Source organism: Leucoraja erinacea, chromosome 6 (genome assembly GCF_028641065.1).
Source record: "Leucoraja erinacea ecotype New England chromosome 6, Leri_hhj_1, whole genome shotgun sequence".
NCBI classification, from domain to species: Eukaryota; Metazoa; Chordata; class Chondrichthyes; order Rajiformes; family Rajidae; genus Leucoraja; species Leucoraja erinaceus.
The window spans coordinates 67,833,482-67,860,275 of record NC_073382.1 but is presented as its reverse complement, the minus strand read 5'-3'; the positions used below and the strand labels follow the sequence as shown (position 1 = coordinate 67,860,275).

The window sequence follows — 26,794 nt, the reverse complement described above, 5'->3', positions numbered from 1 at the left end:
GTTGTCTCTGGAGAGGGACCAAAGGAGGTTTACAAGAACGACCAAAATTGCACCCAATATTCCAGGTGCGGTCTCACCAGGGCCCTATACAACTGCAGTAGGGCCACTTGCTCCTAAACTCAAATTCTCTTGCAATGAAGGCCAACATGCCATTAGCTTTCTTCACTGCCTGCTGTACCTGCATACTTACTTTCAGTGACTGATGTACAAACACACCCAAGTCTTGTTGCACCTTCCCTTCTACTTATCTGACACCATTCAGATAATAATCTGCCCACCAAAGTGGATAACCTCACATTTATCCACATTATACTGCACCTGCCATGCTTCTGCCCACTCACCCAACCTATCCAAGTCACCGTGAAGCCTCATAGCATCCTCCTCGCAGCTCACACTGCCACCCAGCTTTGTCATCCGCAAACTTGGGGATGTCACATTTAATTATCTAAATCGTTAATATATATTGGACACAACTAGGATCCCAGCACCGAGCTTTGCGGCACCCCACGAGGCACTGCCTGCCATTCTGAAAAGGACCCGTTAATTCCTACTCTTTGCTTCCTGTCTGCCAATAGTTCTCTATCCATGTCAATACCCTACCCCCAATACCATGTGCTCTAATTTTGCACACTAATCTCTTGTGTGGGACCTTGTCAAATGCTTTTTGAAAGTCCAGATACACCACATCCACTGGCTCTCCCTTATCCATTCTACTTGTTGCATCCTCAAAAAATTCCAAAAGATTAGACAAGCATGATTTCCCCTTCATAAATCCACGCTGACTGACCAATCCCATCATATGATACTAGGCAGTGCCAGGAAAGAGTTGAGATAATGTACAGTCTCTTTTTGTTCTATCCTATTCAAGTTTGTGACTTATTTAAATAATATCTGAAAATATTGATAAGTAATATTCAAACTTAGGAGTACCAAAGATGATTATCTGGTGTGTAAATGGTTTGAAAGTCAAATTTTCAAGGTGGTCTGTTTAGATTCAGAGATAATCTAACCTAACTAACAGAGCATTTAACTGACATAGGCATCCAGAATGGAAGAACAAAATCATTGTTGCATCATTTGGGCACATTAAAGAAACAACACAACAAATTTATATACAATAAACTATTTAATATATTATCAGTAATACTAGGTAACCAGACCACAGTAGTGTAAGCCCAAGTCCATAGTGCAACCTATATAAAGGTATGAAGAAGGGTCTCGACCCAAAACGTTACCTATTCCTTTTCTCCAGAGATGCTGTCCAACCTGCTGAGTTACTCCAGCTTTTTGTGTCTATCTAATGTCCATATTAGTTCATTGCTGAGGTGGGGTTGTATTTAGCTTTGTACAGTGTGCTACAAGAGCCTGAGGGCTGATAGGAAGAAATTGTTCTTGAAATCTTAATAGGATTTTGAGTTGCGGAAGCAAGCCATGATGCAAGCATGCAAGTATGCTCTCTACTGTGCAACTATAGAAATTTGAAGGAGTATTTGGTGACGTCGAATCTCTTCAAATTTCTGAATAAGTAAAGATGTAGATTAGCTTTTTTAACGTCCAATAATTTGAAGCTGTTGACACTCTCCACCGCTGTCTTGCCAATGAAAACGTGTTCATGAATCCTAGTCTTTCCCCCCTAAAGTCAATAATCAGCTCCATGGTTTTGCTCGCATTAAGAATGAGATTGTTGTTCTGGCATCATTCAATTAAATGATTGATCTCCCTCCAGTACTTTGACTCGTCATTATCCAGTAGTATTATTGGCAAATTTAAAAATGGCTTTGGAATTGTGACTGGCTATACAGTCGCGGTATAAAGAAAGTAGAGCAGAGTTCTGAGCACATAGCCTTGAGGTGCCCTTGTGCCAATGGTCAGCATTGGGAGGTGTTGTTGCCAATTCCTACTGATTTGAGGTCTGCAGATAAGAAAGTCAAAGTACCAATTTTATAATGACGAGCAAAGACCCAGTTCCCTGAGTTTGATGATAAGTTTAGAGGGGATAATGGTGTTGAACATAGAGTTGTAGCTGATGAACAACAGCCTGATGTATGTGTTCTTATCCAAGTGGGCCAGTGCAGGGTGGAGAGCCAGTGAGATCGCATTGGCTACTGATTTGTTATGGCACTAGATGAATTGTAGTGGGCCCAGGTCCTTACCAAGGCAGGTGTTGGTGTGCATTGTCAATAACCTTTCAAAGCACTACAACACAATAGACATAAGTGCCACTGGTTAGTAGTCATTGAGGCATGTCACTTTACTATTTTTGGGCACCAGTATGATGGATGTTTGTTTAAAGTTTGTGAGGCCCTTGGACCATTGTAGTGAGAGGTTGAAGATCCTGCAAAAGCCAGTTGGTCTGCACAGGTTTGATGATGAGTCTTTCAAAGTGCTGGCTTTTCCACCTCCTCTGTATGTTGTCAGATGTAGGAAATCGCCTTACTGTGTTTGGAAGTATTTTCCTGTTTCTAGCAATGAATAAAGGAGATTTAAAAAAAAAAAAAAAAAAAAGCAAAAAAAAACAGATGTTCAAAGAAAATATTGCAAGTGCATGTTATGACCTGCTTGTGAAGTGTCATGCCAGAATGTAGTTGGGAGTTGTTTAAGAAGTCTTTTTATTAGGATATGTGGTGCAAGTTATTTTTGTTTAGGGCAAAGATAAAATCTTTTTTTAAGATCATTGTCGAATAACTTTACGTGTAGGAAGGAACTGCAGATGCTAGTTCAAACCGAAGATAGACACAAAATGCTGGAGTAACTTAGCGGGTGAGGCAGCATCGCTGGAGAACATGGATAGGTGATGTTTTAGGTCAAGACCCTTCTTCACATTCTGAGTCTGACAAAGGGTCCTGATCCTGAAGCAAGGGGAACCTCTGGACCACATCAGATAATAGTTTGCATGTTGAATCTGTTTTGTCCACTCCATAATTGCTGTAAATTAAAATTGTTAATTTTTTGACCTCATTATATTTCATAATTCTGCTCTTTGACATACATTATACAAATTCTAATCGGTACAGTAAATTGGGGAAATCAGAAAAAAAAGTTTTGCATCAATCTCCACAGATCTGTTTCTTTTGTATTATTAAAGACAATGGGCTTGTTTGTGAGCAAACCCTGACAGGATTTGAAAGTAAACTATGAACAGTTCTGATGAACTTGTACATTGCCTGGTGAGTTAGGCCCAGAGTCCAAGTTAGAGCTAATTATGTGTAATTTAATAATTCACTACTATGTATGATTGTCAGCACAACAGCTGCAGTAGTGCATGGCATTTTGTTAGGTTTGTTACATTTATTGTTATGTTCTGCATCATGGTGGTATTTGACAATGTTGTTACATTTTTTGCAATATTTTAACTTGCATTAATAATAGTATTGATTAGTTCCAATAACTTATTTTAAAAGAAACTTCAGAATTGTGCTGCTTTGTGTTTTGGCTGGCTTTGTCCTAATCTCGCTTTAAAATTAAAGGTAATTCTTTGCAATTAAGTAATGTGAAGCCATGAATGACATTTTGTAAACAGTCATTGTTAGTTATTTGTCTCTGAGTCTGCATTGACCTGCTCACTACTGTTTTTTTTCCTTCTTGTCTCCTGTAACCTGTACAATATCAACCGGTACAACTCCTTGCCCAGGCCCTCCTTTAATTAAATCAGCAAACTGCAAACTTAATTCAAATGTCACCCAAATGTCAAATAGCCGGTATATTAAAATAAAAGATGGTCAATTATTTTGTTTTTGTGTATGTTCTGTTATTGCAGGTTCACACAAACATTAATTCATTTGTTAAAGGGAAATATTGGAACTGGTCTGCTTGGTTTACCTCTTGCAATCAAAAATGCAGGGCTGATGGTAAGATCGACTATTTATTATCTAAAGAAAAATATTTTTGAAAGATTAGGTAAATAATTATTTCTCATTTTCATTTTAATTATATTGTTTGTATTTAAATGTTTTCAACCATGTTAATAATATTTGCAAACTCTTTTACACTTTCTAAGCTACTTGTAGCATTTTCATCCCAGTAATTATTTTGAATTTAGTCTTTTAAAAGGTGATGAATCCAGTCTAAGTGGCTCCAAGATTCAAAGGTGCAAGCTGAATGCTTACTGTGCACCAGCTTTTCACAGTTCCAGTAAACTTTAACCAAATATTAACGCACTAGGAATTTGTGTTTAAAGATGAAATTATTTAAATGATTATTCCATATTTAGAATGCAAGACTTGTTAAACAATGTCCAGTTGATAGAGATGGCCATTCCACCTTTTAAAAAAAGATTCACTTTTTTTAATTGTCTCATGGCTTCAGAAAGTCAAATGTTCTTTACTGTTGAATTTGAGAACTGGGCTATTTGACTCTTTAAATCCATAATATGGAATTATTTAATTAAAACAATAAACTATTATACAACTTACTGTACGATGATCATGGAAATATATTAATTGGTGAATTTACAACTTGTTTTTCAGCTGGGACCAATCAGTCTGGTTATTATGGGAGTAGTGGCTATTCATTGTATGCATATTGTAGTACGCTGTAGCCATCACTTCTGCCAAAGGTAAAACCTTCTTTTATTTGGGATACTATCAAATGTTCCTCTTTAGTTTAGATACTACATTTAATTTATTTTTGAAGTTTTCTTGTGCTGCCAAGAAGCTGCTAGCTCGTAGTGGTGCTTAACTGGTAGTGAGTGACTGCCCTCTAGCAATTATTCGCCTTCACCATTGCGTCCTTGCAAGCTCAAAGAGTAATCCCATTCCTATGTTGATTTTTCCCTGCTAACATTTTCTTCTCTCATTCTCATCAACTTCACCATCATTCTCCTTCTCCCCTTCTCTGTCCCACAGGGTCCAGCACTAACTAGTAGTTAACCAATTAATCTACTCGGCTGTGTGTCTTTGGGATGTGGAACTAAATGTAAGCACCTGGGAGAGAGCTGTGAGGCCACTGAGAAGTTGTGCTTGCCCCGTAGAGCACTGGAGGTCAGGATTGAACCCAGGTCGCTGGAGCTGTGAGACAACAACTCTACCAGTTGTACCACTATGCCACCTGCATAAATAAGAGACTCTCTGAAATTACTATCTGGGTGAAGGGTACATATTTTTGAATGGTAGAAATGTGCAATACAAATGCTGCATTTCTCAAGGTTGAAAGAGCCGAGTCAGACTATTATGTTCAATCAGACCTAGTTCTGTCTCGAATTATAATTTGGAATTCATTGGAACAGCTTAAGAGGCTGAAGGCAAAGGTTGGAGCGAATGGCTGAGAGAAGTAAAGTGACAGGCAACTGGAAACAGATTCACTGGATGTTCTGCAAACTAGCCACCCAGTTTGTATTTAACTCTTCATTGTTTAGTGCACATTCTGATCTGTGAATGTGTTACACTAAATTTGAAGTAATACAGGAATGTTTGGGACCTGTAATCTTGGAAGGAGCAAGTTGGAGTATTGTAGTATAGGAAATTCAGTTGCACAGTGATGTACTGTAGTAGGTGGGGTGAGTATTAGTAAAAGGAAGAGTTAGCTTGAGGGAACTCTCCCTTCAGAATATTAAATGAAGAGGGATAGATGTAGAAGGAAATGCTGGAAATATTTAGTGGATAACAAGAGTAACTTGCCTCAGTCTTTTCCTTATGTTATCTGCTAACCTGGTGCCTTTTCTCTGCATCTTAACGTGTTTTACTTCAGAATTCTTCTCGAAACCTCAGCTTTTTGTTCTTTTCAACTGCAATGCAGCCTTGTCCTCTCTAGGTTTTTGACATTTAAACAATTTTTGCCCTTTTATTGTTCCCCCACTGTTAATGGACAGTTTATCAAGGAAGAATTGATCTTGTGGTTTTCTTGCGATTCTACATTTTTGGAGGAAAATAAATGTATTTTGCTATTTTCAAAAAAGTGTCTTCTCAGATATTTTTTGGTGAAGTTTGTGGATGGGTACTCCAAATATGTTTTATATTTGTAATAGAAAATGTCAGCTTCTCTTCCCATATCATGCCATAGTAAGCAGTCAAAATTCAATAGAGCCACTGTATCTAATTTTGAATATTGTACAACTACTTGGTCGTCAGTTAGGAATAAACTATTCGTTGTATGCTCCATGATGTAAATTTTCAACCTTTGTGCTGGAATAAATCGGAGATATCTATATTTTAGCAATATACCAAACTTTGTAACCCAAGCAGCTAAATGAACACAGGAAAAAAGAGACATGGGACTAAATGTATTTGTTTTATTTAAATACAACTCCTGTTTGCTTTGTTGGAATGGAAATTATACTTGACAATCAATTTGTGTTGATTGCAGTTCAGTTTGACTGTAGCCAAAGTGAATCAGTTTTCATTCTTGTGAAGAAAAACCACTAAACTTTTGAGTGCAATAATATTGTCATATTGAAATAGTCATAAAGCACAGAAACAGGCCCTTTGTCTTAACTTGTCTATGCTGACCAAGTTATTATCTACCTAATCACGTAGCATTTGCCTACATTTGTCCATATCCTTGTCAAGTCAAGTCAAGTCGCATTTATTTATATAGCACATTTAAAAAACAACTCTCGACGGCCAAAGTACATTTGTTATAAGAATAGCACAACAAAACAGACTACATACATATATACATGTAGCCCTCACTCAGAGGACGTCAGGAAAAGCTTGGGAGTATAGATAAATCTTTAGTCTTGACTTAAAAGAGTCGATGGAGGGGGCAGTTCTGATGGGAAAGGGGATGCTGTTCCACAGTAGGCGCTGCAACAAGCAAAGGCACGGTCGCCCCTGAGCTTCATGGAGGAGTATCTTGAAGTTTATACGGAACCGCACAGGGAGCCAGTGGAGAGAGGCCAGGATCGGGGTGATGTGGTCCCTTTTTCGGGTGCCCGTCAGGAGTCTCGTTGCGGCGTTTTGGACCAGTTGCAGGGGGGACAGGGAAGATTGGCTGATGCCAGTGTAAAGGGAGTTGCAGTAATCTAGGCGGGAGGAGATGAATGTGTGGATGATCTTTTCCAGGTCATCAAACTGGAGGAATTCTTTTTATTTTAGCTATCGTCTGAAGCTGAAAGAAGCTAGCTTTTACCACGGCATTGATTTGTTTGTCAAATTTCAGTGCTGAGTCAAATATCACGCCAAGGTTTTTGAGTAGCGGGGTAAGGCTTCCAAGGCTGCCTGCTATCATTTTGATTGAGTCCGAGGGGCCGAGAAGGATGACCTCAGACTTACTCTCGTTTAGTTGGAGGAAGTTCTGGGCCATCCAACACTTTATATCCTCGAGGCAGTGGGTAAGGTTAAACAGATTAGATTGTTTTTTGGGCTTCAGGGGGAGATAGAGTTGGGTATCGTCTGCGTAGCAATGGAAGGAAATGCCGTGCCTTTCAATGACTTGGCCTAAGGGGAGCATATACAGGGAGAAGAGAATGGGGCCAAGGATGGAACCTTGTGGAACCCCACAGCAGAGATTAGCTGGGGAGGAGAATGAGTTGCCTATGTTAGTAGAGAAACTCCTACCTTGTAAACCTTTCCTATCCATGTACCTGTCAGTTTTAGAAATACATTCTTTACATTATGACAATCTCACTACTTTGGCATTTGTTTGTGAACAGATTTAAAAAGCACGGCCTGAGTTATGGTGATACAGTTACATTCGCAATGGAGCATGGACCATTCCCTTGTCTTCGAAGCAAAGCTCCATTTGGAAGGTAAAACTGGCAATATCATTGGAGAATACTGATTTTAACTTTCCACATAAAAAATGCACAAAGCCATTTGATCCCCTGTCTTAATAGTAATAAAAAAGTTAAATGTGTGCCAAGCAATGATATTACAGATCATGGTAATACACAGTCCTGCTGCTGCTTATGGAATCGTGTGCCTCATTTATGGACAATTTTGAGCTGCCAAATCTGTCCTGCGATCATTTAGCACATTAGTAATTGCACATAACATGGTGAGGAGCTGGACTGGTTATTGTTGTCAATGCTATTGTGAAAGACTGTCTCATCCACAGATATATTGGTGAGGATGAGTAGGTTTAGGCAAGTAGGTTTATCCCTTGTGTTAGATTTACCTAGCACAAATATAATCTGGAAGATTTGTAATAGAGGATTTGGTCAGTGGTGGCATTAACAAGCCATTCTTGGTCCCACAAACAGAGTACCTTCTGTGCTCTTGCTATTTTTGTGTTTCCAAATGTTGTTCAACATGGAAGAGCACTAAATCATTGACTGCCAATGGTAGCCAGTAATTAGGAAGTGGTTTCCTTTCCCATCTTTCACCTGATTCTATGCAACTACAATCAGATGTCACAATCTTATCAAGTGGTGGAGAAAGGGTGTTGCCTGGATGGAGATGATTAGATATAAGGAGAGGCTAGACAAAGAAGAATCATTTTCTCTGGAAAGTCAGAGGCTGAGGGATGTCTTGATAGAAATATATGAAATGAATGTCTTTTCCCACAGGGTGAAAATATCAAATACCATTGGGAAAGGGTTTAAGGTGAGTGGGGGAAAATTTAAAGTAAGCTTGCAAGACACATTTTGTTTTGCAAAGTGTGATAGGTGCCTGAGATGTGCTGTCAGGAGAGGTGATAGAAACAGATACACTAGGAGTGTTTCAAAGGCATTGTGACACACACAAACAGGCAGGAAATAGGGATATGGAGCATGTGCCAACAGATGGGATTAATTATTTTGGCATCAAAGCTAGTGCAGATGTGGCTATTGAAGAGTCTGTTCCTGTGCTGTGCTGCACTATTCTGCATTCTATTTGTCATGGTCTTATTGTATTTTATATTGTTGGAAGGTAGTGTTAGCTAAATGGTAGGTTTGTGAAGGAATTCCTTATTAGCAAATGATAAATGTAAAGTTCTATTAGAAGCTTTGTGAATAAGTTGCCTACCACTTTGTTTGAAGAATTGTATGAAGATTTTGTAGGGATGCGCTTAAAAATTGAGTTGCAGATGAGTTGGACTTTGTCATACTTGGCTGATTACTTGATGTGAAACATCTTTTGCCAGATTTCTTTTCATATATGGAAATGTTTCCCTCTTCTCCAGATGTGATGTCTATTTACCATACTTAGTCTGTACATCTTGGTAATTTTGCCACCATTTTACTAAACAAACGTATGTGTTTAGGCATGTGTCGATATTCTCCTGTAACCCATCTCCATTCAAGCTTCCCAATCTACTCCAAAATAATTTCCCAAATGAATTTCATTTAACGATTATCCATGTATTCATTTGGCACTGAGAAATTCTTACTCTAAGAAGGCAGGTTGTGGATTTGATACTTGAGTACACACTTTAGTGCAGTTAAACAGCACTGTTGGAATTGTCACCAACAGAGTGAGGCTCTTATTCATTTACAGGATCTATACAACTTCAACATTTGTTGACCATCTCTAAATACCGTAGAGGGTGGAAGTAGAACATCCCATAGCATTATTTGATGAAAGGCATGAAACATCGTTCAGTGACTTTCTAATTTATTGCTCATCCAACATTATATTTGTAAATTATCTGAATTATATTTGTGGAGGAAAGCTATATCCAAATTGCTAGTTTTCCTCCCCAATGATACATCACAGTTCAATCATCCTAGTTATAAGCTATTTTACACTGTTTTTAGGTTGTGACTGATACCACATGTGTGCCATATAAATTGTCATTTAAAAAAAAAGTAGAATAACAAATATTTTCAGTATTTATTAGTTTGATCTTGATGTAACTTTCCCTTTAGGGTAACTGTGGAGTTTTTCCTCATCATTACACAACTTGGATTTTGCTCGGTTTATTTTGTTTTCCTTGCTGCCAACATGAAACAGGTGAGTCACTAATGTAATGTGGTTACTTTTGTTCTGGCCAAATGAAAAAAAAAATTCCCTCTCTGTCTTGAGTATCTCCGTCAGTTATTTCAGTTTAATATAATGCTATAAGGTGAATGTTATAAGCAGACAATTCAAAAGAAGAGTGTAATAATAACAGGAGACTGGGTTATCGTTAACAAAAATAATTGCACCCTCTCTTTATGTATCATGGGTTTTTTCTAAAAAACCCCAGTTTTTAATGGGTTTCTGTTGTGTATTTGTTGCTTGGAACGGCTTTAATTAATACTCTGACATGGGAGTAAAATTAACAAGCTTCTTTATTCCAGGACGCCACCTTGAGTCTCTCCCGCGCATGCGTACCCTTGCTCAAGACATCACATATCTTAATTATATGTCATACCTAACACTCCTCCCCCTTAAACTTGGACGCAGATAACACCATTTCTATTACATTCACCACACTCCTACCCCTTTAACTTGGAGGCAGGTAACACAATTTCCATTACATACACAGCAGTTTCTTTCCTCATAAGTAAATTACAGAATTGTTTTTAATCAAATTAAAACAAAAAACTCTCAAACATCTCTTCCAGTTAAATTTTGGATTCATTTTAAGTATTAAGCAAATAATGTGCCTGAAATGTTGAAGATGCTATGCTGTATAAGCTGTGCTGGTGATACTTCCTATAAGTTTTATTTTTTTTAAAGAATAGTTGAAATAGCTTGACACGGGAAGAAGAAATATGATGTGGGAAAAATTGAAAGTCATCCATTTTGAGAAGAAAGTAGCTTAAAATGGTGAGAAGTTGAAAAGTGTTCAAATCCAGAGGAATCTGGAGGTCCTTAAACCTGAATCAGTAAAACTTCATTTGCAGGCACAATTAGAAATATAATTTCTCAGTGCTGACTTCTATATTACAAGAGGATTTGAGTAAAAGGGTAAAGATACATGTTGCTGATTTATATGGTGCCCTAGTGATATTGCAACTGGAATATTATGTATGGATCTGGTCTCCTTCCCTAAGAAAATAACTATTTGCAATAAAGGCAGACCAATGCAGGTGCATCTGTTTAACTCTGGGCATTGTAATTGCGCTATGTAGAGAGATTCAGCAGTCTGGACCTAATTCTCATGTTAAGGAAAATAAAGAAGATGTTTCCTTGGCTATGACATATGGGGCAAAGGAAAATTGGTTCCAGGTAAAGGGTTGTCCATTCAGGATTCAGTCAAAAGACATTTCTTCACCCTAAAGTGTAACACATCTTTGGAAGTCTCGGTTGTAGAGGGCTGTTAGGACCGTTGCAGATAGATTTTCTTTTTGGGGAATCGAGGGACGAGGTATTGATACAGGAGTGAGGCGCTGAAAATCAAAGCTATCTAACTGCATGCAAAACAGGCATAAAAAGCGTGTTTGTTTTGGCCATTTAAGGTCTGAATTTAATTGCTGAAACACCTAGCTAGAGCAGGAATGGACTAACTGTTCCACTGATGATGAGGGTGGTAGTCAGACTGATTTGGGTGCATTACTGGAATGAGGAAATTGTACCAATTTGCCTAAAGATGATCTTCAATGGGTTTTTTTATCATTTAATGTCGATTTGCAGATAGAAGCTTCAGTGATTTAGCAACTGATGAATGCTTAAGTGAGATTATTATAAGAACATCAGTGGCCAATGAGCTGTGAGAATTATTTAGCTGATATCTTGAAATCTCTTGCTGATGAACTAAAGTGGATTTTGATGCCCCTCCTATACTTTATCCCAAATACCTGAAACATGCAGAAGTTTGAAACGTATAAGAATTCCGTTAGAAATTCTTGGATGCTTATATTACAGTGTTCCCATTACTACAATAACTTAACTACTTTATTCCACGTGCATTTCTATTGAAATAAACCTGAGTATTTTAGCTATTTATGTAGCAATTTTTCCATTCTAAATCCAATAGTCCACTTTGAAAATTAAAGTATGCTCCATAATCTAGAATCTGGTTCTTCCTCATTAATAATAGTCCTGAGATATAGACATAGAAACATGGAAATTAGGTGCAGGAGTAGGCCATTCGGCCCTTCGAGCCTGCACCGTCATTCAATATGATCATGGCTGATCATCCAACTCAGTATCCCGTACCTGCCTTCTCTCCATACCCTCTGATCCCCTTAGCCACAAGGGCCACATCTAACTCCCTCTTAAATATAGCCAATGAACTGGCCTCGACTACCCTCTGCGGCAGAGAGTTCCAGAGATTCACCACTCTCTGTGTGTAGACATCTGTAATATTTATTTTTTTGCAGAGAATTTTAATTACAGTGCTCTCCATAATGTTTGGGACAAAGACCCATCATTTATGTATTTGCCTGTACTCCACTATTTGAGATGTGTAATAGAAAAAAAAAATCACATGTGGTTAAAGTGCACATTGTCAGATTTTAATTAAGGCCATTTTTATACATTTTGGTTTCACCATGTAGAAATTACAGCTGTGTTTATACATAGTCCTCCCCATTTCAGGACACCATAATGTTTGGGACACATGGCTTCATGGGTGTTTGTAATTGCTCAGGTGTGTTTAATTGCCTCTTTAATGCAGGTAAAAGAGAGCTCTCCGCACCTAGTCTTTCCTCTAGTATTTACATCACCTTTGGAAACTTTTATTGCTGTTTATCAACTTGAGGACCAAAGTTGTGCCAATAAAAGCCAAAGAAGCCATTATGAGACAGAGAAACAAGAATAAAACTGTTAGAGACATCAGCCAAACCTTAGGTTAACCAAAATCAACTGTTTGGAACATCATTAAGAAGAAGAGAGCACAGGCGAACTTACTAATCGCAAAGGGACTGGCAGGCCGAAGAAGACCTTCACAACTGATGACAGAAGAATTCTATCTAGAATAAAGAAAAAAATCCCCAAACACCTATCCGACAGATCAGAAACCCTCTTCAGGATTCGGGTGTGGATTTGACAATGACCACTGTCCGCAGAAGACTGCATGAACAGAAATACAGAGGCTACACTGCAAGATGTAAACCCCAGGTTCGCTTCAGAAATAAGATGGCTAGGTTACAGTTTGCTAAGAAGTACTTAAAAGAGCAACCACAGTTCAGGAAAAAGGTTTTGTGGACAGATGAGACGAAGGGTAACTTATATCAGAGTGATGGCAAGAGCAAAGTATGGAGGAGAGAAGGGACTGCCCAAGATCCAAAGCATACCACCTCATCTGTGAAACACGGTGGTGGGGGTGTTATGGCCTGGGCATGTATGGCTGCTGAAGGTACTGGCTCACTTATCTTCATTGATGATACAACTGCTGATGGTAGTAGCATAATGAATTCTGAAGTGTATAGACATATCTTATCTGCTCGAGTTCAAACAAATGTTTCAAAACTCATTGGCAGGCGGTTCATTCTACTGCAAGGCAATAATTCCAAACATACTGCTAAAGCAACAAATGAGTTTTTCCAAAGCTAAAAAATGGCCAATTCTTGAGTGGCCAAGTCAATCACCCGATCTGAACCCAATTGAGCATGCCTTGTATATGCTGAAGAGGAACTGAAGGGGACTAGCCCCCAAAACAAGCATAAGCCAACGATGGCGGCAATACAGGCCTGGCAGAGCATCATCAGAGAAGACACCCAGCAATGGTGATGTCCGTGAATCGCAGACTTAAAGCAGTTATTACATGCAAAGGATATGCAACAAAATACTAAACATGACTACTTTCATTTATATAACATTGCTGTATCCCAAACATTATGGTGCCCTGACATGGGGGGGACTATGTAACAACACTGATGTAATTTCTACTTGGTGAAACCAAAATGTGTAAAAATGGCCTTTATTAAAATCTGACAAAGTGCATTTGAACCACATGTGATTTTTTTTTTCTATTACAAATCTTAAATTGTGGAATACAGAGGCAAATAACTAAATTATGGGTCTTTGTCCCAAACATTATGGAGGGTGCTATATATTATCTTCCCCTATTTCTCCCCCCAAATTGCTTTAAGGTTGCCTTTGAACAATAACTAATTTGAGGAAGGACATTCTATTGAGGGAGTGCAGCATAGGTTCACTGGGTTAATTCCTGGGTTGGTAGGACTGCCATATGATGAAAGAATGGAGCAACTGGGCTTGTATTCACTGGCATTTGGAAGGATGAGAGGGAATCTTATGGAAACATATAACATTTTTAAGGGATTGGACACACTAGGTGCAAAAAACGTTCCCCTATGTTGGTGGGGGGGGGGGTGTGGATAGAACCTGGGGCCACAGTTTAAGAATAAGAGGTAGGCCATTTACAACTGAGATGAGGAAAAACTGTTTCACACAGAGAGTTGTGAATTTGTGCAATTCTCTGCCGCAGAAGGCAATGGAGGCTGATTCACTGGATGCGTTCAAAAGAGTTGGATAGAGCTCTTAGTGCTAGCGGAATCAAATGATATGGGGAGAAGGCAGGAACGGGGTACTGATTGTGGATGATCAGCCATGAATGGTGGTGCTGGCTCAAAGGGCCGAATGGTCTATTCCTGCGCCTATTGTCTATGTGTCTAACAAACAGTGAGGATGGAATGGATCGCAGTAGATAGTGAATTTCATTTCCTCATTCCTTTTAACCCTGCCACCATAAAACCACTTGATTTAAAGATGACATGATTTTGATATCCTGCAATATTACAAGAGTTTGGGTAGATTTCCCCACCAGTTGTACAAATATTCCTTATGTAAAAATAAATACAATGTTTGTGTTATGAAATGAGTTTTCAGCGCTACGGATAACTCTAGCTTCATTAAATACTAAATTATACAAGCTACTTCTTGGGTTTCAGAATATAGCTAGCTCCTGGTTTTAATTTTATTGTGCAATAAGCACAAGAGATAGCTTGTACAATTTAGTATTTAATGAAAATATAGTTACTTTTAATATCTAGAGATACTTTTAATATCATAAGATCTTTGTCAGATGAATCTGGGATCTTTCCAGTCCGTTTATTGTACTTTAATCTTTTGTAATTGTACTGAAATATATGTGACTGCAGGGTTTCTATAAGAGGCTATGTATTAAATTATTTTTGAGACATTGTATTTTATGATGTTAATGATTATACATGGTTTGAAAAGCTGTTACATTTGTTGATATTTTCCATTTCATATTGCTTCACTCATAATTCATGCGGTTTCATGGTGCCCATCTAACATACACACAGATCAAGACATTCATTTTTCTGGAATCTGAATAAGGGTCTCCACACAAAACATCACCCATTCTTTCTATCCAGATGTGCTGCCTGTCCTGCTGAGTTACTCCATCATTTTCTGTCTATCTTTAATTTATAGATCTGTTCATCAATAGTGATGCGCAGGATGAAGATTACATGTTATATTCCGGACGGTAGAATAAATAACAACTTGCACGCAGGTTGCCTGGATCAGGAGAGAGAAATTTATTACCTAACATTCCCTGCTTATATTGAACACCAACTCATTAACATATACATGAATATGTATGAATACATTACACTGCTCTCCTTTTTTAAGTATTAAATCCAAGTACTCGGTTACAATTTTGTTGTTGTGATACATGATTTAAACTAGTATTTATGAAATCTTAATGATAAACATAATATTTATTTTACATCTACACATTTTTGTTTTGCTTATACAGTGAGTTACTTAACTTACAAACCTAATCTGACTACTGGTTTATCGTCTAACAGTAACAGGTGTAACAGCATTAGGTGTTGTCTCAACTATTGGCTTGTTTGGCTCTGTTTTAGTACCCTGACTTTGACCAGAGGAATCTGTTTCTTTGTTTGTACTGACTGAACTTTGTGTTTCAATCACAGTGGCCTCTTCCAACTTACTTTCTGATTAAAAACTCTGGGATTAGGACATCATGCTCAGTTTTTTGTTCATCTTTGAGATCCTCCCCGACCCCCTCCTTCTCAACGCTCCTGCCCTCCCCACAACTTTACCCCCAGCGGCCCAGCCGTGCCAACCTGGGCCACAATCCCCACACGCTGTGGAAGGAACTCTCCTCCCCAGCAGTGCTGTCCTTTTACAGCCGTTGTACTGAGGGATAGCCAAGCCTATCTTTCTTAGCTAACAATCTAACCTTTAGCCTCTAAGACGCAGGTACATTTTTGGGCCTTATTTTAGGGTAAAATATAGCGCCTTCATTGCCGGGAAATATGGCAATTCATGTGCCCGGAACATTGTCCCTGGTTTTAAAAGCTTTGTTTGAGGAAGCTTCCACGCTAGACACAAGTTTAATAAGGCTGCTTGGATGAGCAGGAGAGAGATACTAAAATAGGTGAATGGTAAATAGCATTTTAAAAAAAGTTTCAAAATCCAAGAGGAGAAATGAAAAATGAGAATAAAAGCTTCCATGAAGCTTGGCTAACAACTATATTGATTGAGTTTTTAAGTGCAGATCATTCTTTTGTGTAGTGTGCAGAATATTAATTGCAACCTTTAGTGCTTCTGAATGGGTAATAACATTAAAATTTCAGTTTACTGCAGTATCTATGCCTAAATGTGCTAAAGTACTCGTGATACATCACTGAATGAGACTCAGGACAAAAGCAGACCAATATGGATAAGTGACTTTGCAGGTCAGGCCCCTTCTTCAGGCTAGTTGTGTGCAGGGGGAGGGAAGAAAGCTGAAAGACGTGGGGCAAGACAAAGCCCAGTAAGTGATAGATAAATACTGGCAATGGGGGTAATTGATAGACAGAGCTGTTATATCTTCTGTGGTTGCAGGGGAAAGTACGTGGGAAAGAGGTGGTTTAGATGGGAAGGGATGGGTGAACCAAGGAGTTGTGGAAAGAGTGGTCTCTGCCGAAGGCGGGAAAGGGTGCTGATGGGAAGAAGTGACTGGTGGTGGGATCGTTTGGATCCCTTTTGGATGAGGAGCTGGTGGGTTGAAAGGTGAAGACCAGGGGACCTCTATCCTTGTTCCATCTTAGGTGGGGGGAGTGAGAGCGGAACTACAAGACACAGAGGAGGTCCATCTATAACTGCAGGGGGAAAACTCACATTTACTAAAGAAAGAGGGTGTCCTAGAATGGTTAGGCTCATCTTGGGAGCATCTGCAGCAGAGATGGAGAAATTGAGAGTAAGGGAAGGTATCTTTGCACGAAGAAGGAAGGGAGGAGGGGCAGTCCAGATAACTGTAAGAGTTGGTAGGTTTGGAGTAGACGTCAGTCCCTTGTGATGGAGTCAGACATTTATAACGGGGAGAGAGTTTATAGATGTCCAAGTAAATTTGAGGACAGGGTGGAAGTTAGTGGTAAAGTTATTGAAATCAATGAATTCTGCATGGGTACAGGAGGCAGCCCCAATGCAGTCGTCAATGTAGTGGAGAAAGATTTGGGGGATGGTGCCAGTACAGGTTTGAAGTCATAAATGCAGCTTTCAAACTTGTAAAGAACTGACTCTGATGCAGTAGAAAGCATCCTGACCGGAAACCTCGATCTGGTTTGGCAACAGCTCTGTCCAGGACAGGAAGGCTCTGCAGAGAGTAGTGCGTTCGGCCGAATGCACCATGGGAACTACACTCACCCCCCTGCAGGACCTATACACCAGGAGATTCAGATCCAGAGCCAAGATCATGAAGGACCTCTTCCACCCCAGCTGCTATGGTTAGGCAAGAGCCTCCGCTGTCACGTTGCGAAAACAGGATTAGACGGAGTTTCTTCCCACAGGCCATCAGGACTGTAAACTGATCTCACCAGGGCGTAATTACTATTTAAAAAAAAAATGTAAATACTAGTTCTGTTCTGTTGTATTGCACAATCTCGCAAGCATTGCCACTTTCACTTCGCTGAACATCTTGTATGTGTATGTGACAAATAAAGTCGACTTGACTTGAATGATTGGAAATAGAATTGGTCTTTAACTGACTGCAATAAAATACAAAACTTCTTTGTACCAAGGTTGGTGGGTGATTTTTTGGTTTGGTTTCAACTAATGCTTAGATTTGTCTTAGTTAAATCCATACTCAAGTTTTTAGTACAGGTTGAATATGGATTTTTCCGGCAACTGATGATTCGCTCACTCCCATAATCCAGACAAAATTACAAGAGCTCATTGAAATTCCGATGGCATTGGGAGTGGCGAACGCTCTTTCCGGTCGTGTTTCTCTGACGTGAAAGAATCAACTGTGTTCTCAATCTTCTCTCCGAACTGTTTTGCAGACAATAAATAAACCCTAGTTTTAATGACACCCTTATAGCAGTTGTCGGATATAGCACAAGGACCTGCTGACCCATCCCTGGCTCCCACTGCCGGCCGTTTAGAGCCCCAGTTTCCGACGCCACTCCCGACTTGCAATGCGTACCAAAGAGCCTTTCTTCACTCACCAAAAGTTCACAACACGCTGGTGAAAAACAGCGGGTCAAGATCTCGGGAAAACATGGATTGATGACATCGGGACCCTTAGTCTGATCCAGTCGGCTCCAGCACAGTGTGTCATTTCACTTGAAAACTTAGCGTAAATGCTGCTGGTCTGCACCAATGAGCCAGTCTGCACTGGTTTACACAGCTGTTGTTGCAGCTCACGTTGTGGTCCCTGGGTTCAGCGCTTTTTTTTCCGCGTGCTCCCACCGGCTGAACGCGCGCTGTTGCTGCGGGACTCCCAGTCCTCTTACCTGCTGTCGATTCCAATGTGGAGTATGTTGGAACTCTGTGGGAGAAGAGGGGAGGAGGGGGTTTTGGATTGGGGGAGCGGTGGTGGGGTGGGTGAAGAAGGGCTCGCTGGTGCGCCTTGTGATTCGGGAGTGTGGTCGGAAGCCAGTACTCTAAACAGCCGGGGATGGTTTGGCAGGTCATTCCATTCATAGAAACATAGAAATTAGGTGCAGGCGGAGGCCATTCGGCCCTTCGAGCCTGCACCGCCATTCAATATGATCATGGCTGATCATCCAACTCGGTATCCCGTACCTGCCTTCTCTCCATACCCTCTGATCCCTTTAGCCACAAGGGCCACATCTAACTCCCTCTTAAATATAGCCAATGAACTGGCCTCAACTACCCTCTGTGGCAGAGAGTTCCAGAGTTTCACCACTCTGTGTGAAAAAAGTTTTTCTCATCTCGGTTTTAAAGGATTTCCCCCTTATCCTTAATCTGTGACCCCTTGTCCTGGACTTCCCCAACATCGGGAACAATCTTCCTGCATCTAGCCTGTCCAACCCCTTAAGAATTTTGTAAGTTTCTATAAGATCCCCTCTCAATCTCCTAAATTCTAGAGAGTATAAACCAAGTCTATCCAGTCTTTCTTCATAAGACAGTCCTGCCATCCCAGGATGGTGAACCTTCTCTGCATTCCCTCTATGGCAATAATGTCCTTCCTCAGATTTGGAGACCAAAACTGTACGCAATACTCCAGGTGTGGTCTCACCAAGACCCTGTACAACTGCAGTAGAACCTCCCTGCTCCTACACTCAAATCTTTTTGCTATGAAAGCTAACATACCATTCGCTTTCTTCACTGCCTGCGGCACCTGCATGCCTACTTTCAGTGACTGGTGTACCATGACACCCAGGTCTCGCTGCATCTCCCCTTTTCCTAATCGGCCACCATTTAGATAATAGTCTGCTTTCCTGTTTTTGCCACCAAAATGGATAACCTCACATTTATCCATATTATACTGCAACTGCCAAACATTTGCCCACTCACCCAGCCTATCCAAGTCACCTTGCAGTCTCCTAGCATCCTCCTCACAGCTAACACTGCCCCCCAGCTTAGTGTCATCCGCAAACTTGGAGATATTGCCTTCAATTCCCTCATCCGGATCTTTAATATATATTGTAAATAGCTGGGGTCCCAGCATTGAGCCTTGCGGTACACCCCACTAGTCACTGCCGCCATTGTGAAAAGGACCCGTTTACTCCTACTCTTTGCTTCCTGTTTGCCAGCCAGTTCTCTATCCACATCAATACTGAACCCCCAATGCCGTGTGCTTTAAGTTTGTATACTAATCTCTTATGCGGGACCTTGTCGAAAGCCTTCTGGAAGTCCAGATACACCACATCCACTGGTTCTCCCCTATCCACGCTACTAGTTACATCCTCGAAAAATTCTATAAGATTTGTCATAGACATGATTTACCTTTCGTAAATCCATGCTGACTTTGTCCAATGATTTCACCACTTTCCAAATGTGCTGCTATCCCATCTTTAATAACTGACTCTAGCAGTTTCCCCACTACCGATGTTTGACTAACTGGTCTGTAATTCCCCGTTTTCTCTCTCCCTCCCTTAAAAAAGTGGGGTTACGTTTGCTACCCGCCAATCCTCAGGAACTACTCCAGAATCTAAAGAGTTTTGAAAGATTATTACTAATGCATCCACTATTTCTGGAGCTACTTCCTTAAGTACTCTGGGATGCAGCCTATCTGGCCCTGGGGATTTATCGGCCTTTAATCCATTCAATTTACCCAACACCACTTACCGACTAACCTGGATTTCACTCCATTCCTCCAACTCCTTTGACCCGCGGTCCCCTGCTATTTCCGGCAGATTATTTATGTCTTCCTTAGTGAAGACGGAACCAAAGTAGTTATTCAATTGGTCCGCCATATCCTTGTTCCCCATGAACAACTCACCTGTTTCTGACTGCAAGGGACCTACATTTGTTTTAACTAATCTCTTTCTTTTCACATATCTATAAAAAAATTTGCAGTCAGTTTTTATGTTCTCTGGCAGTTTTCTATCATAATCTATTTTTCCTTTCCTAATTAAGCCCTTTGTCCTCCTCTGCTGGTCTCTGAATTTCTCCCAGTCCTCTGGTATGCTGCTTTTTCTGGCTAATTTGTACGCATCATCCTTCGCTTTGATACTATCCCTGATTTCCCTTGTTATCCACGGATGTACTACCTTCCCTGATTTATTCTTTTGCCAAACTGGGATGAACAATTTTTGTAGTTCATCCATGCAGTCTTTAAATGTCTTCCATCTCATATCCACCGTCAACCCTTTTTAGAATTAATTGCCAGTCCATCTCATTCACATTCAGTTCACATTTTATATTTGTTTTGTTTAAGTTTCTGGCACCCCGTGGTGCATTATAGTCGCTGTCATTCGCGGGCCACGGGCTTATTGTCATTTCATTATCACGTGACCTCTTTTGGTCCAGAAAAACAGATCATCCAGAACGGCTGTGGAACTGACAGTACTGGAAAATTGGTATTCAACCTGTAGTTATCAAATGAATCTTGTAACTTTCTAGATTCAAATTACTTTATGAAGTATTTATTTATTTATTGGACAATTTGGAATTAAATGAAAAAGGTCATTAAGCTTACAGGTGCATTGTTTTTTTTTGCACTGCAAATATTTCTTGCGAACATGTTCGTCGTTCATTTCAAATTGCTTTTTTTTAAATTTTCATCATTTTATAAGGCTTTTGACTGTTTTGCTGATCATTTTAAATTTAATTGTTTAAGCTTTTTATACCTTGTTGGGCTTTACTTTAGATGTTCAATAATGACTTATATTATCTATTAGTTTTGGTTACTGTGTTCACACGAGACGTGATGTGAGAGGTTAATGGGGCTATTGTTTTATTTCTACAGCTGGTGGAAGGTTTCATGAGGAATCATACAAGTTACAGTGACCTAAATATGACCAGAAACATGCAGGACCATAATGAAGACTGGAACATTGATGCAAGGATTTACATGCTCAGCTTGCTTCCTTTTTTGATCTGCTTTGTGTTTATTCGTGATCTAAAGTACCTTGCAGTATTTTCTTTCATGGCGAATCTTTCAATGGCTGTCAGTCTAGTTATCATCTACCAGTATATTATTAGGGTAAGTCATTCAAGCAAGAAAAGTTTCTCCACATGTGTTTTATGTTTTTAGCCACTCACTAGAATGTTTTGGATTGTAAGCAACTCCGAGCCACGTATTAAAATGTTATGGATTGTAATTCTCTAAAACAGATTATGCAAACTTGCCCTCTCCATTTTTTTGACGTGTGCTGGGAGACTTTTGTTTCCTGAGGAACTCGGTCGGATTGGATCGATCAGTGCCATCAAATTTAAATCACGACACAACTGCATTTAATTTACTTCCCGTGATTTCTTATTCTTTGGACTGCAAAATCTCCCGGTTGCGTTTTAAATTTTCGGCAGTTTGTGGTCCCGATTTCCACAATCCATTGTCTGAAACAATGCTTCCTAACATCATTCCTGAACAACTGGTCTAAATTTTTGCTACTCTTTGTCACTTCTATTTAAAAGGAAATTCTCTTTTTTTTCCTATCGTCTTAATAAATCATTTCAAACAGCAAATAACTTTAATCTACTCTGCTCACAAGAATGTAAAATAGTTACGTTAGTAGTTCTTGCAACTGAACCCATTAGCCCTTGTAATATTCTGTAGAATATGTGCTGTACTTGCAAGTCTAGTGTGACAGATGGTGCAAAACTCAACTAAATGAGAAAGGCTTACATGCTGCTTTTAAATGCAGCGTATTTGAGAGGGCAGCTAGTTTTATTTTAACACATTAGCACTAACCATGTACGACCGGAAAACACTTTTAAAGCTAAACTTTATTGTAACCCATGACTTTTTAGACACTTTACTCACCGATCCAACGTGGCCGGCAGAGATCACAAGAGCGCCACGGCAACAGCAATGGGAGCACGGCTCCGGGAAAAAGTCGGAGAAAACATTGAGGAAAGTGGTGGGGTGGGGGGGGGGGGGAGATTCGGAATAGGCTAAGAGCTCAAGCCTTCTGTCCGCCTCTGCCCTGCATCCTTCTGGCTAACATCCAGTCCCTGGAGAACAAGATGGATGACCTCGGGTCGAGGATTAGATTCCAGCGGGACATAAGAGACTGCAACATCTTCTGTCTAACGATACATGGGCTGATCCAGCTGGTGCCGGATCAAGTAATTTGCCCAACCGAGTCCTTCACTGTTTTCCGTGCGGACATTATGGAAGAATCCGGGAAATCAAAGGGTGGAGGAGTTTGCTTCATGACAAACAATAACTGGTGCAACCCTAGGAATGTTAAGACGCTTTCTCGTTCCTGCTCGACAAACCTGAAGTACCTTCCCCAGCTCAGTGATCATCACAGCAGTCTACATTCCACCACATGTGGACACCAACGTGCCACTATTGGTCCTACACGATGTGTTATGTCGACATCAGAACAAGCATCCTGAAGAAGCTATGGTGGTGGCTGGAGATTTTAATAAGGCCAATCTCAAAAAGGTCATGCCTAGCTTCACCCAACACATCACACCGGGGGGGGGTGAAAGAACTTTGGACCACTGCTACATGCCATTCAGGAAAGGCTGCAAGATGTTTTTTTTCCATCTTTTGGAAAATCTGACCACGCCGCCATTTTCCTGCTGTCAGAGTATAAACTGAGGACAGTACGGGAAGCGGTGGTCTGACCATTCAGAGGCCATGCCGCAAGATGCACTGAGCGATGTCGACTGGAATATGTCCCAATCAAGTTCCAGAGATGTCAGTGAGTTCGCGGAAGCGGTCACGGACTTCATTCCAAGAATAGCCGATGACATCGTCCCCATTGTAAGGGTTAGCATCGTTCCTAACCAAAAACCCTGAGTGGATGGATCCATTCGCGTTGCCTAGAATGCTCGCACCGCTGCTTACCACTCCGGCCTGGCACGCGGCAACATGGATGACTACATGGTAGAGTCCTACAGACTGCGAAGGGCGGTGAAGTAATCGTGGGGGGCTGGAGGTAGGTCTCCCCATCTTGGCCTCTCACTGCCAGACCCCAGGTGGCCAAGATGGGGAGACATACCTCCAACCCCCTCACCCTGACACAGGATCCCCCCAGGGTTGCGTCCTTAACCTCCTACTGTACTCCCTGTACACGCATGACTGTGTGGCCAGGTTTAGCTCCAACTCCATCATCAAGTTTGCTGATGAAACTGTGGTGGTGGGCCTGATCTCCTATAATGATGAGAAAGCCTACCGGGAGGAGGTAGGCTGATCTGGCACTCTGGTGTCAGGCCAACAGCCTCCTCTTAAATGTCACTAAAACTAAGGAGCTGATTGTGGACTTTAGAAGGGCTCAACAACCGAGGACGTACACGCCACTGGAGATAAATGGGGCTAATGTGGATAGGTGAGCAGCTTTAAATACTTGGGAGTCCACGTCACAGAGGATCTGATATGGACAACACACACTGCCGCACTGGCGAGAAAGGCAAGGCAGTGCCTTTACCACCTCAGGCAGTTGAGGAAATTCAGTCTCTGAGGATCCTTCAATCCTTCTACTCTGGGGCTGTAGAAAGTACCCTGACCGGAAAACATCTCGATCTGGTTTGGCAACAGCTCTGCCCAGGACAGGAAGGCTCTGCGCATTATGCGAACTACACTCACCCCCCTGCAGGACCTTTACACCAGGAGGTGCAGATCCAGAGCCATCAAGATCATGAAGGACCCCTACCAACCCCAGTAACGGACTGTTCCAGCTGCTATGGTCAGGCAAGCGCCTCCACTGTCACGCTGCAAAAACAGAGAGGATGAAGATGGAGTTTCTTCCCACAGGCCATCAGGATTGTAAACTCAAATCTCACCAGGGACTAATTTACCTTTGTGTTTTTTTTTCTAAAATGTAAATACTGGTTCTGCTCTGTTGTTTTGCACAATCCGCAGGCATTGCCACTTTCATTTCACTACACATCTTGTATGTGTGTGTGTGACAAAGTTGACTTGACCTGACTTTTGAGGTGTGTGCTTGTCATAAAGCAATAAAAATTGTAATTGTAATATTTTATTTTAAATTGCCATCTTTTAGTTTTTAGTTGGAAAACTTTATTAAAGTAGATAGTATTTTTATTCAGTTGTGCGATTGTTTATGTGGTATACTGAGGTAACAGATAGTATAAAAAATATTGAGAGCATGGGATAACTGAAAATGATTTGGAATTTGATTCAGCCCCTCCCATCTTTCTTTCCCTGGTGTCGCTCTGAGGTTATTTTCAAAACTTTTAGATCCACACAAGGTGGATACATTTTAAAACTGCAATTATTTTTGATTGAAATCATTTCTGGCATTCCCATACCCATTTTAATTGTTAGTCATAAAAATTACAAGAAAGCGAAGCTTCTTCATTGAAATCCAGAACCCCAATTTTTTTTGCTGGACAGAAATTAGTTTTTTGGCTTCATTAAAATTGCTAGATTTATCTCCCAGCTGCCAAGAGACCAATCTTTATAGTTATTTAGAACCCTGTTATTTTGATCCTGGAATGATTAGATTTAAATAGTAGAAATAAAGCAAAATAAATTGCACGGCCAGTCACATTCCTCCACATTTCTGCAATAGGTGCTGACATTAAATTGCTAGTTATGAAATCATTAAAATGGGAAATTGTCCAGTCCAAAGATGATTAAATGCCTTTTTGGTGTCGTCGTTTATAATTAAGGTTTAGTTTGGAGATACAGCGCAGAAGCAGGCGCATTGGACCACTGAGTCCGCACTGACCAGTGATCTCCGCACATTAACACTATCCTACACACACTGGGGACAATTTTACACATACACCAAGCCAATTAACCTACAAACCTGTACCTCTTTGGAGTGTGTGAGGAAACTGAAGTTCTCTGAGAAAACCCATGCGGTCACGGGGAGAAGGTACAAATTCCGTACAGACAGCACCCCTAGTCGGGATCGAACCCAACGCTGTAAAGTAACGATGGGATCTTCATGTCTCTGTGTTTTATATTCATGGGCGATCACCTTAAGGATAGTTTGTGTGTAAATGTCAGACAAGGGCATAATGTGGGTTAATTAATGATCCATCGTTTGGTTCAACTGTTGATTGACATTTGCTGTCTGAGTTTGTGAACATATATCATAGAATATGAGTGGGCATGGAAAGTAGCAGAATTGCATTAATTTGTCAATTGTGCTGCCATCATTCATTAACATGGAAAGAACAGTTTTAAATATTGCAATAAAGTTCACCTCCCTTCTCCTTCCAATATGTAGATTTAAAACTGTTTTGATACCCGAGTGTTAATAAATGTCAAGTTGGGTTTTGTTGTCATTTAGTTGCTTGCTTTTATTGCTGTTCCCTCAGTTTTAGTTATAAGTGTGTTCAAACCTCCAGGCTGCTGTTCCCCTTGAAAAGCTAGAATTGTTTATGGAATAATGTCTTGTAAGTTGCTCAACATCTGGATTTATGTTATAGCAAACATTAATTTTCCTAATTATCTTCATAGATTTGGTTGCACTATTATGATCTATCCTTCTAGAGCTGCTCATTTATCCATTGCCTTTCATCAAGGGGCAGTATTCTTCAACATGTGGATCTATATATTTCCTTTCATTTTGTAATTTGAGCAATCAGCCCATTGCTTGATGGGAAAATATGTTTCAGCCAACAGCTAGTATGCCTTAATTACATTAACCATTTCAAGATTCAAGATTACATTTAATTGTTATGTATTAATTAAGGTACAGTGAAATTTGAGTTAACAAACAGCCATACTAAGTGAGAAAAACAACAATACACAATTGAGCCATATAAAATTTAACATAAACATCCACCACAGTGGAATCCACATTCCTCACCGTGGTGCAAGGCAATAAGGTTCAGCCATCTTCCTCCTTTGTTATCCCGTGGTCGGGGCTGAACCCTCCGCACCTGCCGTTGCCGACAGTCCGCTGTTCAAGCCCTCTCGTCAGGATAATCAAAACTATCTCCCTCAAACCCCCTCTCCTCTTCCCCAATCATTGTGTATTCATCGGGGTAAAATTAATAGCTGTACTGTAATTTGTCATTGAGTATATTTCAAGCAAACTAGGTACGTTTTTCAAAAAAGATATTGCATGCTATTTTAAATTTCTTCAGCACCCACTCCACTGCTGACTCCAGTGGTTCGCAAGTGGAATGCAAAATAAATTGCACTGAAATGCTTTCTCTAAACCAGTGTGCAGCAGAGCAAATCATGTCTCATGGCCATGTAAATATTTTGCACTTCTCCTTTT

At 40.3% G+C, this 26,794-nt stretch overlaps 1 protein-coding gene across 5 annotated transcripts in view; it reads left to right on the top strand.

The window, feature by feature from the left end:
- Positions 1-26,794, top strand: part of slc36a4 (solute carrier family 36 member 4) — a 411,562-nt gene that overhangs the window by 11,419 nt on the left and 373,349 nt on the right. For all 5 annotated transcript variants that reach the window (XM_055637281.1, XM_055637283.1, XM_055637280.1 and 2 more), the window contains exons 3-7: positions 3,758-3,848; positions 4,467-4,555; positions 7,589-7,684; positions 9,725-9,809; positions 21,385-21,621. In XM_055637281.1, coding sequence (XP_055493256.1) covers positions 3,758-3,848; positions 4,467-4,555; positions 7,589-7,684; positions 9,725-9,809; positions 21,385-21,621 — 598 coding nt within the window. The remainder of the gene's footprint in view (positions 1-3,757; positions 3,849-4,466; positions 4,556-7,588; positions 7,685-9,724; positions 9,810-21,384; positions 21,622-26,794) is intronic.